Here is a 21,443-nt window from a genome sequence, read left to right as displayed (position 1 = left end):
TAACAGCAGACCTAAAAGCTTGCCGCCAGCTCTTAGCAAACTGTTGGAAAAAATTGTGTTTGACGAAATACATTGCTATTTCTCTATAAACAAATGAACAACAGACTTTCAGCATGCTTATAGGGAAGGGCACTCAACATGTACTGCACTGACACAAATGACTGATGCTTGGTTGAAAGAAATTGAAAATAAGAAGATTGTGGGATCTGAACTGTTAGATTTCAGTGCAGCCTTTGATATTATTGACCATAACCTGTTGTTAAAAAAACAAATGTGTTATGGCTTTTCAACCTCTGCCATATCGTGGATTCAGAGCGATCTATCTAATAGAACTCAAAGGGTTTTCTTTAATGGAAGCTTCTCTAATGTCAAACATGTAAAGTGTGGTGTACCGCAGGGCAGCTCTCTAGGCCCTCTACTCTTTTCTATTTTTACCAATGACCTGTCACTGGCATTAAACAAAGCATGTGTGCCCATGTATGCTGATGATTCAACCATATACGGGTCAACAACCACAGCTAATGAAGTCACTGAAACCCTTAACAAAGAGTTGCAGTCTGTTTTGGAATGGGTGGCCAGTAATGAACTGGTCCTGAACATCTCTAAAACTAAGAGCATTGTATTTGGTACAAATCATTCCCTAAGTTCTAGACCTCAGCTGAATCTGGTAATGAATGGTGTGGCTGTTGAACAAGTTGAGGAGACTAAATTACTTGGCGTTACCTTAGATTGTAAACTATCGTGGTCGAAACATATAGATTAAATGGTTGTAAAGATGGGGAGAGGTCTGTCCGTAATAAAGAGATGCTCTGCTTTTTTGACACCACACTCCAAAAAGCAAGTTCTGCATGCTCTAGTTTTGTCTTATCTTGATTATTGTCCAGTCGTGTGGTCCAGTGCTGCAAGGAAAGACCTAGTTAAGCTGCAGCTGGCCAAAAACAGAGCGGCACGTCTTGCTCTTCATTGTAATCAGAGGGCTGATATAAATAATATGCATGCCAGTCTCTCTTGGCTAAGAGTTGAGGAAAGACTGACAGCATCACTTTTATAAGAAACAATGTGTTGAAAATTCCAAATAGTTTTCATAGTCAACTTACACACAGCTCTGACACACACACTTACCCCACTAGACATGCCACCAGGGGTCTTTTCACAGTCCCCAAATCCAGAACAAATTCAAGAAAGCGTACAGTATGATATAGAGCCATTATTGCATGGAACTCCGTTCCATCTCATATTGCTCAAATAAACAGCAAACCTGGTTTCAAAAAACTGATAAAGCAACCTCACGGCTCAACGCCTCTCCCCTATTTGACCTAGATAGTTTGTGTATGTACTGATATGTAGGCTACATATGCCTTTAAAAAAATATATATTGTCCTTGAGTTGTTCTTGTCTATTAATGTTCTGAGCTGTTCTTGTCTATTAATGTTCTGTATTATGTCATGTTTCATGTTCTGTGTGGACCCCAGGAAGAGTAGCTGCTGCTTTTGCAACAGCTAATGGGGATCCTAATAAAATACCAAATACATTTGAATGTTTTTACAATATATTGCACAGAGCAATTTCATTAGTTTTTATTCCATTTGTAATTGATGTAAAGTAGAAGAACACTGTTTCTTATACGTTTTGTATTTTAATGTTTGAATGTCATTACTGTATTTCAATAACTTTACTATTTCTGCATTACAATGATTCTTAATACTGTTTTTAATGCATCAATGCATCATTTGTATCCTTTTTTTAGAAGTTCATTGCCATGTTCATGATGAAATATGTCTGCATGATAATCATTTGAGTCACATTTTTGGTAATTTATTAAGCATTAAAGGCATTGTTGAATAAGAAACCATACTTACTCTTTGTGTGTGTTTTGAGGGAAAGAGCGAGAGAGAGAGCTCTGCCTAAAAAATGGCGCTGTAAAAGAATAGTCATTCGGTACATCCAGTGTTTTTAATGTTATAAAACAATACAATTATGTTATTGTCTCAAATGCAGAGCGAAGCTCAGTGTATAAGAGAAAAATGTAAGATAGTTTTCATTTCTCCAGCAGAAGTTATAGTTGACAGTCATTCAAAATTAGGGGTAATCCAGTAAAAAAGTGTAAAGAAATTTAACAGTTGCATAAAAAGTCACATTTTGTACAATAATTATTTTGCGACAAACCATGAAAGTGCATAGGTAACACTCACGGGAACATACAACTTTTTCAAAATGAATTATTTTCCAATTTTTCACTTTTGAAAACCTTATTGGTCATTGACCCGTATAATTTCAAATCCAAAGTGCAGGAGTACAGATCCAAAAGAATACAACATGCTTCAGTGTTCCAATAATTACGGAGGACACTGTAGAGGGTGGGGCTCGAGAGGGTGGGGCTCGAGCTGCATCCCTGTTAGTTTGTATAGCAGACCCTCATGCCAAATTGAGTCAAAAGCTTTTTTTAAATCAAGCATGAGAAGACTTTACGTTTGTTTTATTTGTTTGTCATTTAAGTGTGTGCAGGGAGTATACGTGGTCTGTTGTATGGTATTTTGGGAAGAAGCCAATTTGACATTTGCTCAGGACATTGTTTTCACTGAGGAAATGTTGGAGTCTGCTGTTGATGATACTGCAGAGGATTTTTCAGAGATTGCTGTTGACGCATATTCCATGGTAATTATTGGGGTCAAATTTGTCAACACTTTTATGGATTGGTGTGACAAGACCTTGGTTGCAAATATTGGGGAATATGCCAGAGCTGAGGATGATGTTGAGTTTAAGGATAGCCAATTGGAATTTGTGGTCTGTATATTTCATAATTTCATTTAGGATACAATCAACACCACAGGCCTTTTTGGGTTGGAAGGTTTGTATTTTGTCAATGTAATTGGAGAATCTAGTGGGTTCTGGTAGTCTTTAATAGCTGATTCTAAGGTTTGTAATTGATCATGTACAGTACATTCGGAAAGTATTCAGACCCCTTGACTTTTTTCCACATTTTGTTACGTTACAGCCTTATTCTACACACCAATCTACACACTACCCCACAATGACAAAGCAACAACTGTTTTTTAGAAATTTGTGCAAATTTAAGAAGAAAACGGAAATATGACATTTACATAAGTATTCAGACCCTTTACTCAGTACTTTGTTGAAGCACCTTTGGCAGCGATTACAGCCTCGAATCCTCTTGGGTATGGTGCTACAAGCTTGGCACACCTGTATTTGGGGAGTTTCTCCTATTCTTCTCTGTAGATCCTCTCAAGCTCTGTCAGGTTGGATGGGGAGCGTAGCTGCGAAGCTAGTTTCAGGTCTCTCCAGAGATGTTCGATCGGGTTCAAGTCCGGGCTCTGGCTGGGCCACTCAAGGACATTCAGAGACTTTTCCCGAAGCCACTCCTGCATTGTCTTGGCTGTGTGCTTAGGGTCGTTGTCCTGTTGGAAGGTGATCCTTCGCCCCAGTCTCTGGAGCAGGTTTTCATCAAGGATCTCTCTGTACTTCATCATTCCCTTGATCCTGACTAGTCTTCCAGTCCCTACCGCTGAAAAACATCCCCAAAGCATGATGCTGCCACCACCATGCTTCACTGTAGGGATGGTGCCAGGTTTCCTCCAGACGTCATGCTTGGCATTCAGGCCAAAGAGTTCAATCTTGGTTTCATCAGACCAGAGAGTCTTGTTTCTCATGGTCTGAGAGTCTTTCGGTGCCTTCCGTCTGGCCACTCTACCATAAAGGCCCGATTGGTGGAGTGCTGCGGAGATGGTTGTCCTTCTGGAAGGCTTTCCCATCTCCACTGAGGAACTCTGGAGCTCTGTCAGAGTGACCATCGAGTTCTTGGTCACCTCCCTGACCAAGGCCCTTCTCCCCAGATTGCTCTGTTTTGCCCGGCGGCCAGCTCTAGGAAGAATCTCAGTGATTCCAAACTTCTTCCATTTAAGAATGATGGAGCCCACTGTGTTCTTGGGGACCTTTTAATGCTGCAGAAATGTTTTGGTACCCTTTCCAGATCTGTGCCTCGACAAAATCCTGTCTCGGAGCTCTACGGACAATTCCTTCGACCTCATGGCTTGGTTTTTGCTCTGACATGCACTGTCAACTGTGGGACCTTATATAGACAGGTTTGTGCCTTTCCAAATCATGTCCAATCAATTAAATGTACCACAGGTGGACTCCAATCAAGTTGTAGAAACATCTCAAGGATGATCAATGGAAACAGGATGCAACTGAGCTCAATTTCGAGTCTCATAGCAAAGGGTCTGAATACTTATGTAAAATGTTTTTATTTTTTATAAATGTAAAAAAATGAAGAAATAAATAAAACTGTTCTCTTTGTCATTATGGGATATTTTGTGTAGATTGATGGACATTTAAAAAATATATATTTTAGAGTAAGGCTGTAACATAAGAAAATGTGGAAAAAGTCAAGGGGTCTGAATACTTTCCGAATGCACTGCATATGTTTTTGTTCTTTTTTTATAAAAGGAAAGGTTTGAGAAGCGGATAGGAGGGATTGGATTTGTTGTTGGCCAACAGTTTTTTGGTAGGTTTCTACACTACCCTCCTTCCATCGATAGCATTTTGTTAATAGCATGCAGTTTACTCGGCTTTGATGCCTCATGGTTGAGTATTGCTCTGTTGAAGTAGATTGTGATTTTGCTGTGGTCTGATAGGGGTGTCAGTGGGCTGACTGTGAACGCTCTGAGAGACTCTGGGTTGAGGTCGGTGATAAAGTAGTCTACAGTACTACTCTCAAGAGATGAGCTATAGGTGTACCTACCATAGGAGTCCCCTCGAAGTCTACCGTTGACTATATACAGACCCGTTTTTGTTGGATTTTTTTGTTGTAGTTGTGTCTAGGGGGTCATATGGGGGAGTGAATACTGTCACCTCCAGGTAGGCGTTTGTCCCCATGTGTGCTGAGAGTGTCAGGTTTTTGTCCAGTTCTGACATTTAGGTCGCCACAGACTAGTACATGTCCCTGGGCCTGGAAATCGTTGATCTCCCCCTCCAGGATGGAGAAGCTGTCATCGTTAAAGTATGGGGATTCTAATGGGGGGATATAGGTAGCACACAGGAGGACATTTCTCTGTTGAGATCATTTCTAACCAGATGTGAAATGCTCCTGTTTTGATTAATTTAATAGTGGGTTATGTCTGATCTATACCAAATTAGCAGACTCCCTTCCCTGTTTCACACCTGGTAGTTTGGTGGATGTGACTACCAGCTCTTTGTAACCTAGAGGGCAACCAGTGGGTCCGTCTCCTCTATACCATGTTTCTTGTAGGATGACAATGTCTGTATTTCCGATTTCTTTGGTGAATTCTGGGTTCCTACTCTTTAGGTCAAAGTCAAATGACCTCAGACCTTGTATATTCCAGCATGAGATGGTAAAAGCTTTGTGTCCATTGTTATTTCTGTGGTTTAGTTTTGGACCATTAGGGTTGAGCAGAGCATGCTGATCTAGTGTTGTCATGACACCAGAATACCGATACCAGGTTTGGTATCAAGATACTCGATACCGTCACGATAAATGATACCGTCACGATAAACGATATCAAAACGATAAGAAAAAATATATAAAAATCAGCCAAAGTCCAGACAGATAAACTCCTCTACTGCTCTGTTCAATCGTTGACTTCAATATCATTACATTTTTAGAGACAGCCATGTATGCATTAAACTTTAGTTGTTGCTCAATATGGATACTGTGACTACAATGACGTTGTAAACAAAAGCACATTTTCACGGACATATACTTGTCTTATATGGGCAGAAAGCTTCAATTATTGTTAATCTAACTGCATTGTCCAATTTACAGTAGCTATTACAGTGAAAAAATACCATGATATTGCCTGAATTCAGACTAGTTCAACTTGCCACAAAGCATTTTTAAGTAATATAAACGATACACCTGGTTTCACCTGGTCAAGTTCTGTTTTTCTGCGATCCTCAGATACTCAAGATACCAAACTTTTTTTCTGCATGACGTATAGGCTACACAAACGTTATTTTAGCCCACCAAGGGCTGACCTCATTACGCACCAATGAGACGGGCGGTGTTCACTTGTTTGACTGTATCTTGGTCCAATGACCACCTATCGTTTTGAAACATAGCTAGCTAGATAGCCAATGAGCTGGGCTTTACATGAGTATGTGATGGTCCTTCGTATGAGTAAAAGCCATTGTGCTAAGCCCGCACGCAACGAGACTCATTCTCCATTGAAAATCGAAAGGACCAAGAAAAGTTTTCAGCAATTTTTGTATGGACAGTTGTGGTCAAAAGTTTTGAGAATGACACAAATACTAATTTTCACAAAGTCTGCTGCCTCTGTTTTGATGATGGCTATTTGCATATACTCCAGAATATCATGAAGAGTGATCAGATGAAATGCAATTAATTGCAAAGTCCCTCTTTGCCATGAAAATGAACAGAATCCAAAAAAAAAACATTTCAACTGCATTTCAGCCCGGCCACAAAAGGACCAGCTGCCATCATATCAGTGATTCTCTCGTTAACACAGGTGAGAGTGTTGATGAGGACAAGGCTGGAGATCTCTCGGTCATGCTGATTGAGTTAGAATAACAGACTGGAAGCTTTAAAAGGAGGGTGGTGCTTGGCAGGTGTGAGTGCATCTGCAAAGACACAGTGAGGCGGAGACTTTTGGAGGATAGCCTGGTGTCAAGAAGGGCAGCAAAGAAGCCTCTTCTCTCCAGGAAAAACTGGGACAGACTGATATTCTGCAAAAGGTACAGGGATTGGACTGCTGAGGACTGGGGTAAAGTCATTTTCTCTGATGAATCCCCTTTCCGATTGTTTGGGGCATCCGGAAAACACCTTGTCCGGAGAAGACAGGGTGAGCGCTAGCATCAGTCCTGTCATGCCAACAGTAAAGCATCCTGAGACCATTCATGTGTGGGTTTGCTTCTCAGCCAAGGGAGTGGGCTCACTCACAATTTTGACTAAGAACACAGCCATGAATAAAGAATGGTACTAACACATCCTCCGAGAGCAACTTCTCCCAACCATCCAAGAACAGTTTGGTGACGACCAATGCCTTTTCCAGCATGATAGAGCTCCTTGCCATAAGGCAAAAGTGATAACTAAGTGGCTCGGGGAACAAAACATCGAAATTCTGGGTCCATGGCCAGGAAACTCCCCAGACCTTAATCCCATTGAGAACTTGTGGTCGATCCTCAAGAGGTGGGTGGACAAACAAAAACCCACAAATTCTGACAAACTCCAAGCATTGATTATGCAAGAATGGGCTGTCATCAGTCAGGATGTGGCCCAGAAGTTAATTGACTGCATGCCAGGGCGGATTGCAGAGGTCTTGAAAAAGAAGGGTCAACACTGCAAATATTGACCCTTTGCATAAACTTAATGTAATTGTCAATAAAAGCCTCTGACACTTATGGAATGCTTGTAATTATACTTCAGTATACCATAGTAACATCTGACAAAAATATCTCATAACACTGAAGCAGCGAACTTTGTGAAGACCAATACTTGTGTCATTCTCAAAAGTTTTTGACCACGACTGTACAACAATGGCTTCTAACACTGGAAAAGCTAAATTGAAGTCCAGATATACAGATTTGGACGAGATAATAGCAGAACTCGTCCATGAAAGTGACACAGAACCGGACTGGTTTTGTCTCAACCGCTGAATAAATGTTTTTCTTTGATCATTTATATATACAGGGAAAAAAGTGTTTGATCCCCTGCTGATTTTGTACATTCGCCCACTGACAAAGACATGATCAGTCTATAATTTTAATGGTAGATTTATTTGAACAGTGAGAGACAGAATAACAACAACAAAAAAATCCAGAAAAACGCATGTAAAAATGTTATAAATTGATTTGCATTTTAATGAGGGAAATAGGTATTTGACCCCTCTGCAAAACATGACTTAGTACTTGGTGGCAAAACCCTTGTTGGCAATCACAGAGGTCAGACGTTTCTTGTAGTTGGCCACCAGGTTTTCACACATCTCAGGAGGGATTTTGTCCCACTCCTCTTTGCAGATCTTCTCCAAGTCATTAAGGTTTCGAGGCTGACATCTGGTAACTCGAACCTTCAGCTCCCTCCACAGATTTTCTATGGGATTAAGGTCTGGAGACTGGCTAGGCCACTCCAGGACCTTAATGTGCTTCTTCTTTAGCCACTCCTTTGTTGCCTTGGCCGTGTGTTTTGGGTCATTGTCATGCTGGAATACCCATCCACGACCCATTTTCAATGCCCTGGCTGAGGGAAGGAGGTTCTCACCCAAGATTTGACGGTACATGGACCCGTCCCATCGTCCCTTTGATGCGGTGAGGTTGTCCTGTCACCTTACTCTATAGATGTTTATAGATGTGTTGTTCATTTGATGTATTGATGTAAGGCTCATCTGTAAAAGCATTTATGCTAAAATAAAGTAATAGTAAACTTGAGTTCTTACTGAATGTTGTTTTTATCTTCAATAGTGCCTATGACTCAGATGACCTTAGGGAACCACCACATTCAAGTCGTCCATCCCCCACTCATTCAAATGTAGAAACTGGTTCATCCAGTCTGACCCTGGTTCATCCAGTCTGACCCTGGTTCATCCAGTCTGACCCCTGCTGCGGCTCCACCCCTAGCCCCGCCCCCGGCCATCTAGAGGTGTGAATGTCCCCATTCCAGCTGCTCTAAAGGATCACAACAAGAGCATGGGAGGTGTAGACCTGTCAGACGCGCTGATAGGCTACTACAATGTTCTCCACAAGACAATGAAATGGTACAAGGCATCACTTCATTGACATTGCTGTGGTGAATGCATTCATCCTCCAGAAGGAAATGGCTACGAGCTGTGGGCAGACCCCCATGACACAGCTGGCCTTCAGAGAGCTGCTCGTCCAGGAGCTTGCTGACTATCTGCTTCACCTTCTGTCCCCTCTTGTGTAGAGGACTGTGGGTGTTCTAAATACTGTAATTGTAAATAGTAAAACAAATGTCACTTTGTGTGTGGTTTGTGGTGTGTTCACTTATGACATTAGATCAGTGTTGGCTGCTAACTTGGCCCTTATCTTAAATAGTTCACTTCTGTGTTGGGAGGCATTGGATCAGCATTCTCCTGTTAGTACCTTTTTATGAAGGTAAGCTAATGATCCATCATGTATGACATTCCTGGGAGTGTGTAAACTTGCATTTTTTATTACCATAGCATTTTTGTATGTTCTCTCTAGTTATGTACTTGAAAATGTATCAATTGACCAATTCGGCCTCTTGGGTACATTTGGGCTAACCCTAACCCTAACCCTAACCCTAACCCTAGCCCTAACCCTAACCCTAACCCTAGCCCTAACCCTAACCCTAACCCTAACCCTAACCCTAGCCCTAGCCCTAGCCCTAACCCTAGCCCTAGGTAACTCGTGAGGGACACCTGGGAGTCTTGATACAACATATGATGTTGTGTTGTCATCCTTCATTTTATCAGTCTGAAACTTTGCACAGACACTGCTGCCCTCTTGAGGATAAAATCTAAATTACCTCCAGCTTCCTATCTGAATGTATGACATTTCTTTTTCATTTCAAAGATGACGAAACAAAAATAAAAATAGAAAACTTATATATTTTTGTTTGTTTTATCTTTTACCAGATCTATTGTGTTATGTTCTCCTACATTAATTTCACATTTCCACACACTTCAAAGTGTTTCCTTTCAAATAGTACCAAGAATATGCATGTCCTTGCTTCAGGTCCTGAGCTACAGGCAGTTAGATTTGGGGATGTCATTTTAGGAGAAAATTGAAAAGAAGGGTCTGATCCTTAAGAGGTTAATGAATCAGATGGACTTTGTTTTTACCCATCTAACTATACTGAACAAGAAATATAAACGCAACATGCAACAATTTCAACTATTTTACTGAGTTACAGTTCAAAGAAGGCAATCCATTAATTGAAATAAATTCATAAGGCCCTAATCTATGGATTTCACATGACTGGGAAGGGGCACAGCCGTGGGTGGACCTGGGAGGGCATAGGCCCACCCACTTGGGAGCCAGGCCCACCCACTGAGTTTTTCCCCATAAAAGGGCTTTATTACAGACAGATATAATCCTCAGTTTCATCAGCTGTCCGGGTGGCTGGTCTCAGACGATCCCACAGGCGAAGAAGACAGAAATTGAGGTCCTGGGCTGGCGTGGTTACTCTGGCAACAGCTCAGGTGGACATTCCTGCAGTCAGCATGCCAAATGCACGCTCCCTCAAAACTTGAGACATCTGTGGCATTGTGTTGTGTGAAAAAACTGCACATTTTAGAGTGGCCTTTTACTGTCCCCAGCACAAGGTGCACCTGTGTAATGATCATGCTGTTTAATCGGCTTCTTGATATGCGTGGATGGATTATCTTGGCAAAGAGAAATGCTCACTAACAGGGATGTAAACTAATTTGTGCACAATATTTGAGAGAAATAAGCTTTTTGTGCATATGGAAACATTTCAGGGATCTTTTATTTCAGCTCATGAAAACATGGGATCAACATTTTACATGTTGCATTTATATTTTTGTTCAGTATACAAAACAATGGTAATGATTTATTTGAATGGTAAATCTGGGTAAATCAAGATGTAGCCTAGGTCTATTCCCAATACAGGTGAATGCATATTATTCAATAGGAGTGTGTGCATGCATTGAGTTATTCAGCTTGTTTTAGCTGATATCATGGGGCTGCAGATGACAAACAATCCCTTCCATTTAGGACATATTTTATTGGTAACTGTTAGGAGAACATATTATTTTATTGTACTGATCAACAACATTTGATGAAGCAATCTCTTATTTTGTTTAGAAGTGTGCACTGTCTCTTTAAGAAAGTAATGACGTCATTAGAGAGGCAGAATGTGACTGTGGAATCTGACTTTGTGGCTGTGGAATCTGACTTTGTGGCTGTGGAATCTGACTTTGTGGCTGTGGAATCTGACTTTGTGGCTGTGGAATCTAGTGGAAACCAGATGGGAGTCAAAGAAGTGAATGAGTTTTTTGCTGGCGAGGGAGACAAAGTTAATAACATTTTTGGTGACGATCAGCATTCTTGCGTTATGGTTTGCATATTATCACAAACAAAATACTAGGGTAGTGAATTTATGTTGCTTCAGCTGTAAGCTAGCAAGGAAAGTTAGCCTACAATTCAAATCAAATGTTATTGGTCACATGCTTCGTAGACAACAGGCGAAATGCTTACTTCCAATGCAGAGAGAGAGAAAATTCTAGAAAAGCATAACACGTAAGTAACGATAACTTGGCTGTATACAAGGGGTACCAGGACTGAGCCGATGTGCAGGGTTACGAGGTAATTGAGGTAGATATGTAAATAAAATATGTAAATATAACTAGGAATAAAGTTACAGATAGTAAACAGCAGCAGCAAGTTTCAAGTTTTAATGTCACATGGACAAGTACAGTGAAATGCCTTTTATTGCTAGCTCCAAACTTAACAATGCAATAATCAATAACAATCTATTACTAGAAGAAAAAAAACACACGAGAAATATGAAATACACAAAGTAAGTGAGCATACTATATACAGGAAATATTTTAAAAAAAGTAATATTCAATACCATATTTACATGTGCAGGGATACTGGAGTGATGGAGGTAGATTGGGGTCAGGAATGCAGGCAACTGGATAGAAGTAGCAGCAGCTTGTATGTGTGTGTGTGTGTGTGTGTGGAGTCAGTATAAATGTATGTGCATATTATGTGTGAGTGATCAGATGATGGAGTGAGTGTTTGTGTGTGTGTGTTGGAGTGACAGTGTGTGTGAGTGTGTAGGGCTCTGTGAGTGTGCACAGAGACAGTGCAAAGATTGAAATAAAAGGTAAATAAAGATACATGGTTAACTCAGAGTTCATGTAGCTATTTTGTTAGTTATTTATCAGTCGTATTGCTTGGGGATCGAAGCTGTTCAAAAGAGTCTGTTGGTGCCAGACTTGGTGTTCCGGTACCACTTGCAGTGTGGCAGCAGAGAACATATTCTATGGCTTGGGTGGTTGGAGTCTTTGATGATTTTCCGGCCCTTCTTTTCACACCGCCTGGTATAGAGGTCCTGGACGGCAGGGAGCTCGGCCCCAGTGACGTACTGGGCTGTCCTGGTATAGAGGTCCTGGATGGCAGGGAGCTCGGCCCCAGTGATGTACTGGGCTGTCCTGGTATAGAGGTCCTGGATGGCAGGGAGCTCTGATATAGAGGTCCTGGATGGCAGGGAGTTCGGCCCAAGTGATGTACTGGGCTGTCCTGGTATAGAGGTCCTGGATGGCAGGGAGTTCGGCCCAAGTGATGTACTGGGCTGTCCACACAACCCTCTGTGGCGCCATGTGATCCAGGGCGGTGCTAGTGCCATACCAATCAGTGATGCAGCCAGTCAATATGCTCTCAATGGTACAGCTGTAGAAGCTTTTCAGGATCTGAGGGCCTGTCATGCCAAATAATGTCCCCCGGCCAAATAGTGTCCCCCTCTACGTCACAATGGGATTAGATCAACTATTAGCATCCGTTGCTATATCAACGGTGTGATGACCTAATCGCTAGGCAACCAAGGCTGATTACCGTGACAATTTTGCTGTTTAAACAAGTTTTGTTCAGCTAATAAAATGAAAACATTAATTGGAACTACTTTTGGGAACCTTGTTAACATTAGAACATGAAATCCATGTCTTTAAACGTTGCTATGTTTCGGAAATGGCAAAGAAAACGTGTAATCTGCTTGACACATTAAAGTTACTTACCTTACAGATCACAAAGTCAGCTAATTTCCACTTTAACCTGCCCTTCCTTTATCTACACTGAAATAGTATAATTTCAGTAGTCCTCTACTATGATTCATTTTTCTCTATCTCACATAGCTCATTAGCACCCCCTTGTGGTTGAATATATATATATATATATATATATATGTGTATCGTAGGTCCCAGGATACAACAATGAATAATATGGAACTAATAAATACCATCAAAGGATACATTACAACCTTGTGAAACAGCTGTGAAAACCAACCTGGCAATATTTAAGATTTTAATACATAAACTTGAATAGTTTTTGGTACAGTTGTGTCATTCATTTATTTTCACATTGTTTGTACATTCACATGGCAATCACAGACTAAAATACTGAATTCTGGTGTGGGGAATATAGAGGTGGTGGTTGCTGTGTGGAATATAGAGGTGGTGGTTGCTGTGTGGGCGGGAGGTTCTGCCAGGAGGTGGTTGCTGTGTGGGCGGGAGGTTCTGCCAGGAGGTGGTTGCTGTGTGGGTGGGAGGTTCTGCCAGGAGGTGGTTGCTGTGTGGGTGGGAGGTTCTGCCAGGAGGTGGTTGCTGTGTGGGCGGGAGGTTCTGCCAGGAGGTGGTTGCTGTGTGGGCGGGAGGTTCTGCCAGGAGGTGGTTGCTGTGTGGGTGGGAGGTTCTGCCAGGAGGTGGTTGCTGTGTGGGTGGGAGGTTCTGCCAGGAGGTGGTTGCTGTGTGGGCGGGAGGTTCTGCCAGGAGGTGGTTGCTGTGTGGGTGGGAGGTTCTGCCAGGAGGTGGTTGCTGTGTGGGTGGGAGGTTCTGCCAGGAGGTGGTTGCTGTGTGGGCGGGAGGTTCTGCCAGGAGGTGGTTGCTGTGTGGGTGGGAGGTTCTGCCAGGAGGTGGTTGCTGTGTGGGCGGGAGGTTCTGCCAGGAGGTGGTTGCTGTGTGGGCGGGAGGTTCTGCCAGGAGGTGGTTGCTGTGTGGGTGGGAGGTTCTGCCAGGAGGTGGTTGCTGTGTGGGCGGGAGGTTCTGCCAGGAGGTGGTTGCTGTGTGGAATATAGAGGAGGTGGTTGCTGTGTGGGTGGGAGATTCTGCCTGCCACTTGTCCTCAACAGGCAGCCAGTCTCGGAAGGGGAACTTGAAGAGGGGAGACTGTAAAGTCCAGGCACTGCTGTTCTCGTTGTTCTGAGTGTTTGCAGCGCTAGTGTTTTTAGTTAATCTGTGTATCTCACATATTATGTGGCCAGTATGATAGAGCAAAAACATTTTCTTAGCAGATAATGACAACAAGAGTAGCTGTAGATTATGTAATGAAAAGTTGGAGGGTGGTTGGTAATGGAGGACTTCAGGTGGATCCACATCTGGGTGTTGGGCAGAACCCCTAGGTCCTGGAGAACAGGAGCAGAGTTAAAGGGAACAGGGGAGGAGACAAAGACGTAAACAAGCAAACACACAGGTTACACTTTACTGGGAGAACATTTGATTGATTAGTGCAGTGTTATAAATGGGATATACAGTGGGGAAAAAAGTTTTTAGTACTATATATGGAATAGGGTGCCATTTTAGGACAAATTCTCACTTTTAGCACATTTAAAACCATCAATCTCTGGAGCATTAACACAATGGCCATAAATGGAACACATTATTCCATTAGTTCACACAGTACCTGATGATGAATAGATGAGCTACATTAATACAGTGATGTGTTGATAAACATTCAGGTGATGTGACATGGGGGTTCGACAACAGACTGCACTTAGCTTCTCCTCTGTTGTTGCTATGGTTTCCTCTGTTTGATAACTAACTACTTTACAAGAAGCGGTGTCCAGAGACTAAGGATGCCTCTTTTTCTTTACAGAAAGTAGTGTACTATATAGGGAATAGAGTGCTACAGTGGGGAAAAAAAGTATTTAGTCAGCCACCAATTGTGCATGTTCTCGCACTTAAAAAGATGAGAGGGGCCTGTAATTTTCATCATAGGTACACGTCAACTATGACAGACAAATTGAGAATTTTTTTCTCCAGAAAATCACATTGTAGGATTTTTAATGAATTTATTTGCAAATTATGGTGGAAAATAAGTATTTGGTCACCTACAAACAAGCAAGATTTCTGGCTCTCACAGACCTGTAACTTCTTCTTTAAGAGGCTCCTCTGTCCTCCACTCGTTACCTGTATTAATGGCACCTGTTTGAACTTGTTATCAGTATAAAGACACCTGTCCACAACCTCAAACAGTCACACTCCAAACTCCACTATGGCCAAGACCAAAGAGCTGTCAAAGGACACCAGAAACAAAATTGTAGACCTGCACCAGGCTGGGAAGACTGAATCTGCAATAGGTAAGCAGCTTGGTTTGAAGAAATCAACTGTGGGAGCAATTATTAGCAAATGGAAGACATACAAGACAACTGATAATCTCCCTCGATCTGGGGCTCCACGCAAGATCTCACCCCGTGGGGTCAAAATTATCACAAGAACGGTGAGCAAAAATCCCAGAACCACACGGGGGGACCTAGTGAATAACCTGCAGAGAGCTGGGACCAAAGTAACAAAGCCTACCATCAGTAACACACTACACCGCCAGGGACTCAAATCCTGCAGTGCCAGTCATGTCCCCCTGCTTAAGCCAGTACATGTCCAGGCCCGTTTGAAGTTTGCTAGAGTGCATTTGGATGATCCAGAAGAGGATTGGGAGAATGTCATATGGTCAGATGAAACCAAAATAGAACTTTTTGGTAAAAACTCAACTCGTCGTGTTTGGAGGACAAAGAATGCTGAGTTGCATCCAAAGAACACCATACCTACTGTGAAGCATGGGGGTGGAAACATCATGTTTGGGGCTGTTTTTCTGCAAAGGGACCAGGACGACTGATCCGTGTAAAGGAAAGAATGAATGGAGCCATGTATCATGAGATTTTGAGTGAAAACCTCCTTCCATCAGCAAGGGCATTGAAGATGAAACGTGGCTGGGTCTTTCAGCATGACAATGATCCCAAACACACCGCCCGGGCAACGAAGGAGTGGCTTCGTAAGAAGCATTTCAAGGTCCTGGAGTGGCCTAGCCAGTCTCCAGATCTCAACCCCATAGAAAATCTTTGGAGTGAGTTGAAAGTCCGTGTTGCCCAGCGACAGCCCCAAAACATCACTGCTCTAGAGGAGATCTGCATGGAGGAATGGGCCAAAATACCAGCAACAGTGTGTGAAAACCTTGTGAAGACTTACATAAAACGTTTGACCTGTGTCATTGCCAACAAAGGGTATATAAATTCATAAAAAATCCTACAATGTGATTTTCTGGATTTTTTTTCTCATTTTGTCTGTCATAGTTGACGTGTACCTATGATGAAAATTACAAGCGTCTCTCATCTTTTTAAGTGGGAGAACTTGCACAATTGGTGGCTGACTAAATAATTTTTTCCCCACTGTATGTACGCCCCCCCATTTCCTGTAGTCCACCATCAGCTCCTTTGTCTTGCTGACGTTGAGGGAGAGGTTGTTGCTCCGGCACCACACTGCCAGGTCACTGACCTCCTCCCTATAGGCTGACTCATCGTCGCCGGTGATCAGGCCTACCACCGTCGTGTCGTCAGTGAACTTGATAATGGTGTTGAACGATGAGCTGTAGTCAGTGAACAGCATTCTCACATAGGTGTTCCTCTTATCTAGGTGGGTAAGGGCAGTGTGGAGAGCAACTGAGATTGCGTCATCTATGGATCTGTTGGGGCGGTATGCAAATTGGAGTGGTTCCAGGGGGCTGGGATGGTGGAGTTAATGTGTGCCATAACCAGCTTCTCAAAGCACTTCATGATTACAGACGTCAGTGCTACAGAGCGGTAATCATGGTGGTAATCCAAGCAGCATATGTGATGAGTCAAAGTTAGTGAAAAAAGGGTCAATGCAGATTGTCCGGGTAGTTGTTAGTTAAATAGTTAACCAAACGATTTAGCAGTCTTATGGCTTGGGGGATAGAAGCTGTTCAGGGGGCTGTTGTTTCCAGACCTGGTGCTCCGGTACTGCTTGCCGTGCGGTAGCAGAGAGAACAGTCCAGGACTTGGGTGGCTGGAGTCTTTGGTACCGCTTGCCGTGTGGTAGCAGAGAGAACAGTCCAGGACTTGGATGGCTGGAGTCTTTGACAATTTTTAGGGCCTTCCTCTGACACCGCCTGGTATAGAGGTCCTGGATGGCAGGGAGTTTTATGGTCTTTATTGGCATGGGAAACGTGTGTTAACATTGCCAAAGCAAGTGAAGTAGATGGTAAACAAAAGTGAAATTAACAATCACTATTAACAGTAAACATTACACTCAGAAGTTCCAAAATAATAAAGACATTTCAAATGTCATATTATGTCTATATACAGTGTTGTAACAATATGCAAATAGTTAAAGTACAAATGGGAAAATAAATAAACATAAATATGGGTTGTATTTACGATGGTGTCCTTCACTGGTTGCCCTTTTCTTGTGGCAACAGGTCACAAAATCTTGCTGCTGTGATGGCACACTGTGGTATTTCACCCAGTAGATAAGGAAGTTATAAATATACAGTGAGGGGAAAAAGTATTTGATCCCCTGCTGATTTTGTACGTTTGCCCACTGACAAAGACATGATCAGTCTATAATTTTAATGGTAGGTTTATTTGAACAGTGAGAGACAGAATTACAACAAAAAAATCCAGAAAAACGCATGTCAAAAATGTTATAAATTGTTTAGCATTTTAATGAGGGAAATAAGTATTTGACCCCCTATCAATCACAAAGATTCTCTCTCTCTCTCTCTCTCTCTCGCACTCTCTCTCTCTCTCTCTCTCTCTCTCTCTCTCTCTCTCTCTCTCTCTCTCTCTCTCTCTCTCTCTCTCTCTCTCTCTCTCTCTCTCTCTCTCTCTCTCTCTCTCTCTCTCTCTCTCTCTCTCTCTCTCTCTCTCTCCTCCCCCTCTCCCCCTCCCTCCCTCCCCTGGGCTATCCTGCTGGGTAGTAACAGCCCTTCCCCTGTCAGTTTGTTTGTTGTATTATCACCTCTTAGCCCAGCCTCTCTCTCTCTGTCTCAGCCTCACCTGTCTCAGCCTCACCTGTCTCTCTGCCTCAGCCTCACCTGTCTCTCTGCCTCAGTTCACCTGTCTCTCTGCCTCAGCCTCACCTGTCTCTCTGCCTCAGCCTCACCTGTCTCTCTGTCTCAGCCTCACCTGTCTCTCTGTCTCAGCCTCACCTGTCTCTCTGCCTCAGCCTCACCTGTCTCTCTGTCTCAGCCTCACCTGTCTCTCTGTCTCAGGCTCACGTGTGTGTTTCTCTTCGTTAGTGTAACTTCCTCTGTAACACCATGTTACCTCTGTCCTTCCAGAGCGGCGCCATGGCGGCTGGTGTTAGTCTGCCCTACTCCTCCTCTGGGGACCTCAACACGGGCAAGAGCATGAACACAGGTAGGTGTTACTACTCCACAGTAGGAGTGTCTGTGTTGTGTACCTAAGAACACAAATACGATGGTTTGGAACTGTTGTACATTTGTTAAACATAGAAAACAGGAAAAGTCTGTCTTAGTTATCTATGTAAGTAATGTGATGATATGTTTTTTAAAATCTAAGATGGATCAGTGATGCGTGTGATAGTTTCTGATCTGCTAGTAAGTTACACCACACCAGAGGATGGTTTGGAAACGTTTTGAAACATAGATGTAGCAAGGACAGTCTTTTCTTATTTTCTATGTAAGTAATGGGAAGATACATCAGATTGATGGTTGCAACTTTTAAGTAGGCTAATACAGGGAAACAGGGATGGCTAATACAGGGAAACAGGGATGGCTAATACAGGGAAACAGGGATGGCTAATACAGGGAAACAGGGATGGCTGATACAGGGATGCCTGTAAGAAGAGTGTTTCGTGTTTACTGTAGCAGGAGTAGTAGTGGTAGTAGTGGGACTAGTAGTAGTAGTAGTAGTAGTAGTAGTAGTAGTAGTGGTAGTAGTGGGACTAGTAGTGGTGGTAGTAGTAGTAGTAGTAGTAGTGTAGTAGTAGTAGTAGTAGTAGTAGTAGTAGTAGTAGTAGTAGTGGTAGTAGTAGTTGTGGTCCTCTGTAGCTCAGCTGGTAGAGCACGGCGCTTGTAACGCTAAGGTAGTGGGTTCGATCCCCGGGACCACCCATACACAAAAAAAAAAAAAAAAACTGTAAGTCGCTTTGGATAAAAGCGTCTGCTAAATGGCATATTATTATTATTATTATTATAGTGGTAGTAGTGGGACTAGTAGTAGTAGTAGTAGTAGTAGTAGTGGTAGTAGTGGGACTAGTAGTGGTGGTAGTAGTAGTAGTAGTGTAGTAGTAGTGGTAGTAGTGGGACTAGTAGTAGTAGTAGTAGTAGTAGTAGTAGTAGTAGTAGTGGTAGTAGTGGGACTAGTAGTGGTGGTAGTAGTAGTAGTAGTGTAGTAGTAGTAGTAGTAGTAGTAGTAGTGGTAGTAGTGGGACTAGTAGTAGTAGTAGTGGTAGTAGTGGGACTAGTAGTGGTGGTAGTAGTAGTAGTAGTAGTAGTAGTAGTAGTAGTAGTAGTAGTAGTAGTAGTAGTAGTAGTAGTAGTGGTAGTAGTGGGACTAGTAGTAGTAGTAGTAGTAGTAGTAGTAGTAATAACATCAGTAGTAGTAGTAGTAGTGGTGGTGGTAGTAGTAGTAGTAGTAGTAGTAGTAGTAGTAGTAGTAGTAGTAGCATCAGTAGTAGTGGTGGTGGTGGTGGTAGTAGTAGTGGTAGTAGTAGTACATTTACATTTACATTTTAGTCATTTAGCGGACGCTCTTATCCAGAGCGACTTACAGGAGCAATTAGGGTTAAGTGCCTTGCTCAAGGGCACATTTACGTCATTTAGCAGACGCTCTTATCCAGAGCGACTTACAAATTGGTGCATTCACCCTATAGCCAGTGGGATAACCACTTTACAATTTTTTAATTTAAAAAAAGTGGTGGTGGTGGTAGTAGTAGTGGTGGTGGTAGTAGTAGTAGTGGTGGTAGTAGTAGTAGTAGTGGTGGTAGTAGTAGTGGTGGTAGTAGTAGTAGTGATGGTGGTGGTAGTAGTAGTGGTGGTGGTGGTAGTAGTAGTAGTGGTAGTAGTAGTAGTGATGGTGGTGGTAGTAGTAGTAGTAGTAGTAGTAGTAGTAATAGCATCAGTACTACATTAACATTTTACATTTACGTCATTTAGCAGACGATCTTATCCAGAGCGACTTACAAATTGGTGCATTGACCTTATAGCCAGTGGGATAACCACTTTACAATATGTTTGGGGGGTGGGGTAAGGGGGGTAGAAGGATTACTTCATCCTATCCCAGGTATTCCTTAAAGAGGTGGGGTTTCAAGTGTCTCCGGAAGGTGGTGAGTGACTCCGCTGTCCTGGCGTCGTGAGGGAGCTTGTTCCACCATTGGGGTAACAGAACAGCGAACAGTTTTGACTGGGCTGAGCGGGAACTGTGCTTCCGCAGAGGTAGGGGGGCCAGCAGGCCAGAGGTGGATGAACGCAATGCCCTCGTTTGGGTGTAGGGACTGATGAGAGCCTGAAGGTACGGAGGTGCCGTTCCCCTCACAGCTCCGTAGGCAAGCACCATGGTCTTGTTGCAGATGTGAGTTTCAACTGGAAGCCAGTGGAGTGTGCGGAGGAGCGGGGTGACGTGAGAGAACTTGGGAAGGTTGAACACCAGACGGGCTGTGGCATTCTGGATGAGTTGTAGGGGTTTAATGGCACAGGCAGGGAGCCCAGCCAACAGTGAGTTGCAGTAATCCAGACTGGAGATGACAAGTGCCTGGATTAGGACCTGTGCCGCTTCCTGTGTAAGGCAGGGTCGTACTCTCCGAATGTTGTAGAGCATGAACCTACAGGATCGGGTCACCGCCTTGATGTTAGCGGAGAACGACAGGGTGTTGTCCAGGGTCACGCCAAGGCTCTTTGCATTCTGGGAGGAGGACACAAAGGAGTTGTCAACCGTGATGGCGAGATCATGGAACGGGCAGTCCTTCCCCGGGAGGAAGAGCAGCTCCGTCTTGCCAAGGTTCAGCTTGAGGTGGTGATCCGTCATCCACACTGATATGTCTGCCAGACATGCAGAGATGCGATTCGCCACCTGGTTATCAGAAGGGGGAAAGGAGAAGATTAGTTTTGTGTCGTCTGCTTCGCAATGATAGGAGAGGCCATGTGAGGATATGACAGAGCCAAGTGACTTGGTGTATAGTGAGAATAGGAGAGGGCCTAGAACTGAGCCCTGGGGGACACCAGTGGTGAGAGCACGTGGTGCGGAGACAGATTCTCGCCATGCCACTTGGTAGGAGCGACCGGTCAGGTAGGACGCAATCCAAGAGTGAGCCGCGCCGGAGATGCCCAACTCGGAGAGGGTGGAGAGGAGGATCTGATGGTTCACAGTATCAAAGGCAGCAGACAGGTCTAGAAGGACAAGAGCAAAGGAGAGAGAGTTAGCTTTAGCAGTGCGGAGAGCCTCCGTGACACAGAGAAGAGCAGTCTCAGTTGAATGACCAGTCTTGAAACCTGACTGGTTTGGATCAAGAAGGTCATTCTGAGAGTTAGCAAGAGAGTTGGCTAAAGACGGCACGCTCAAGAGTTTTGGAGAGAAAAGAAAGAAGGGATACTGGTCTGTAGTTGTTGACATCGGAGGGATCGAGTGTAGGTTTTTTGAGAAGGGGTGCAACTCTCGCTCTCTTGAAGACGGAAGGGACATAGCCAGCGGTCAAGGATGA

General features: G+C 43.3%; 1 protein-coding gene across 2 annotated transcripts in view; it reads left to right on the top strand.

Annotated features, from left to right (window-relative positions):
- The window catches only part of ptpdc1a (protein tyrosine phosphatase domain containing 1a), a 147,787-nt gene that overhangs the window by 14,968 nt on the left and 111,376 nt on the right, over positions 1-21,443 (top strand). For both annotated transcript variants that reach the window (XM_041891236.1, XM_041891235.1), the window contains exon 2: positions 18,064-18,142. In XM_041891236.1, the coding sequence (XP_041747170.1) occupies positions 18,073-18,142 (70 nt within the window). In that variant the 5' untranslated portion in view covers positions 18,064-18,072. The remainder of the gene's footprint in view (positions 1-18,063; positions 18,143-21,443) is intronic.

This window comes from Coregonus clupeaformis, chromosome 12 (assembly GCF_020615455.1).
Source record: "Coregonus clupeaformis isolate EN_2021a chromosome 12, ASM2061545v1, whole genome shotgun sequence".
Lineage (NCBI taxonomy): Eukaryota > Metazoa > Chordata > Actinopteri > Salmoniformes > Salmonidae > Coregonus > Coregonus clupeaformis.
This window is presented reverse-complemented; position numbering and strand designations above follow the sequence as displayed.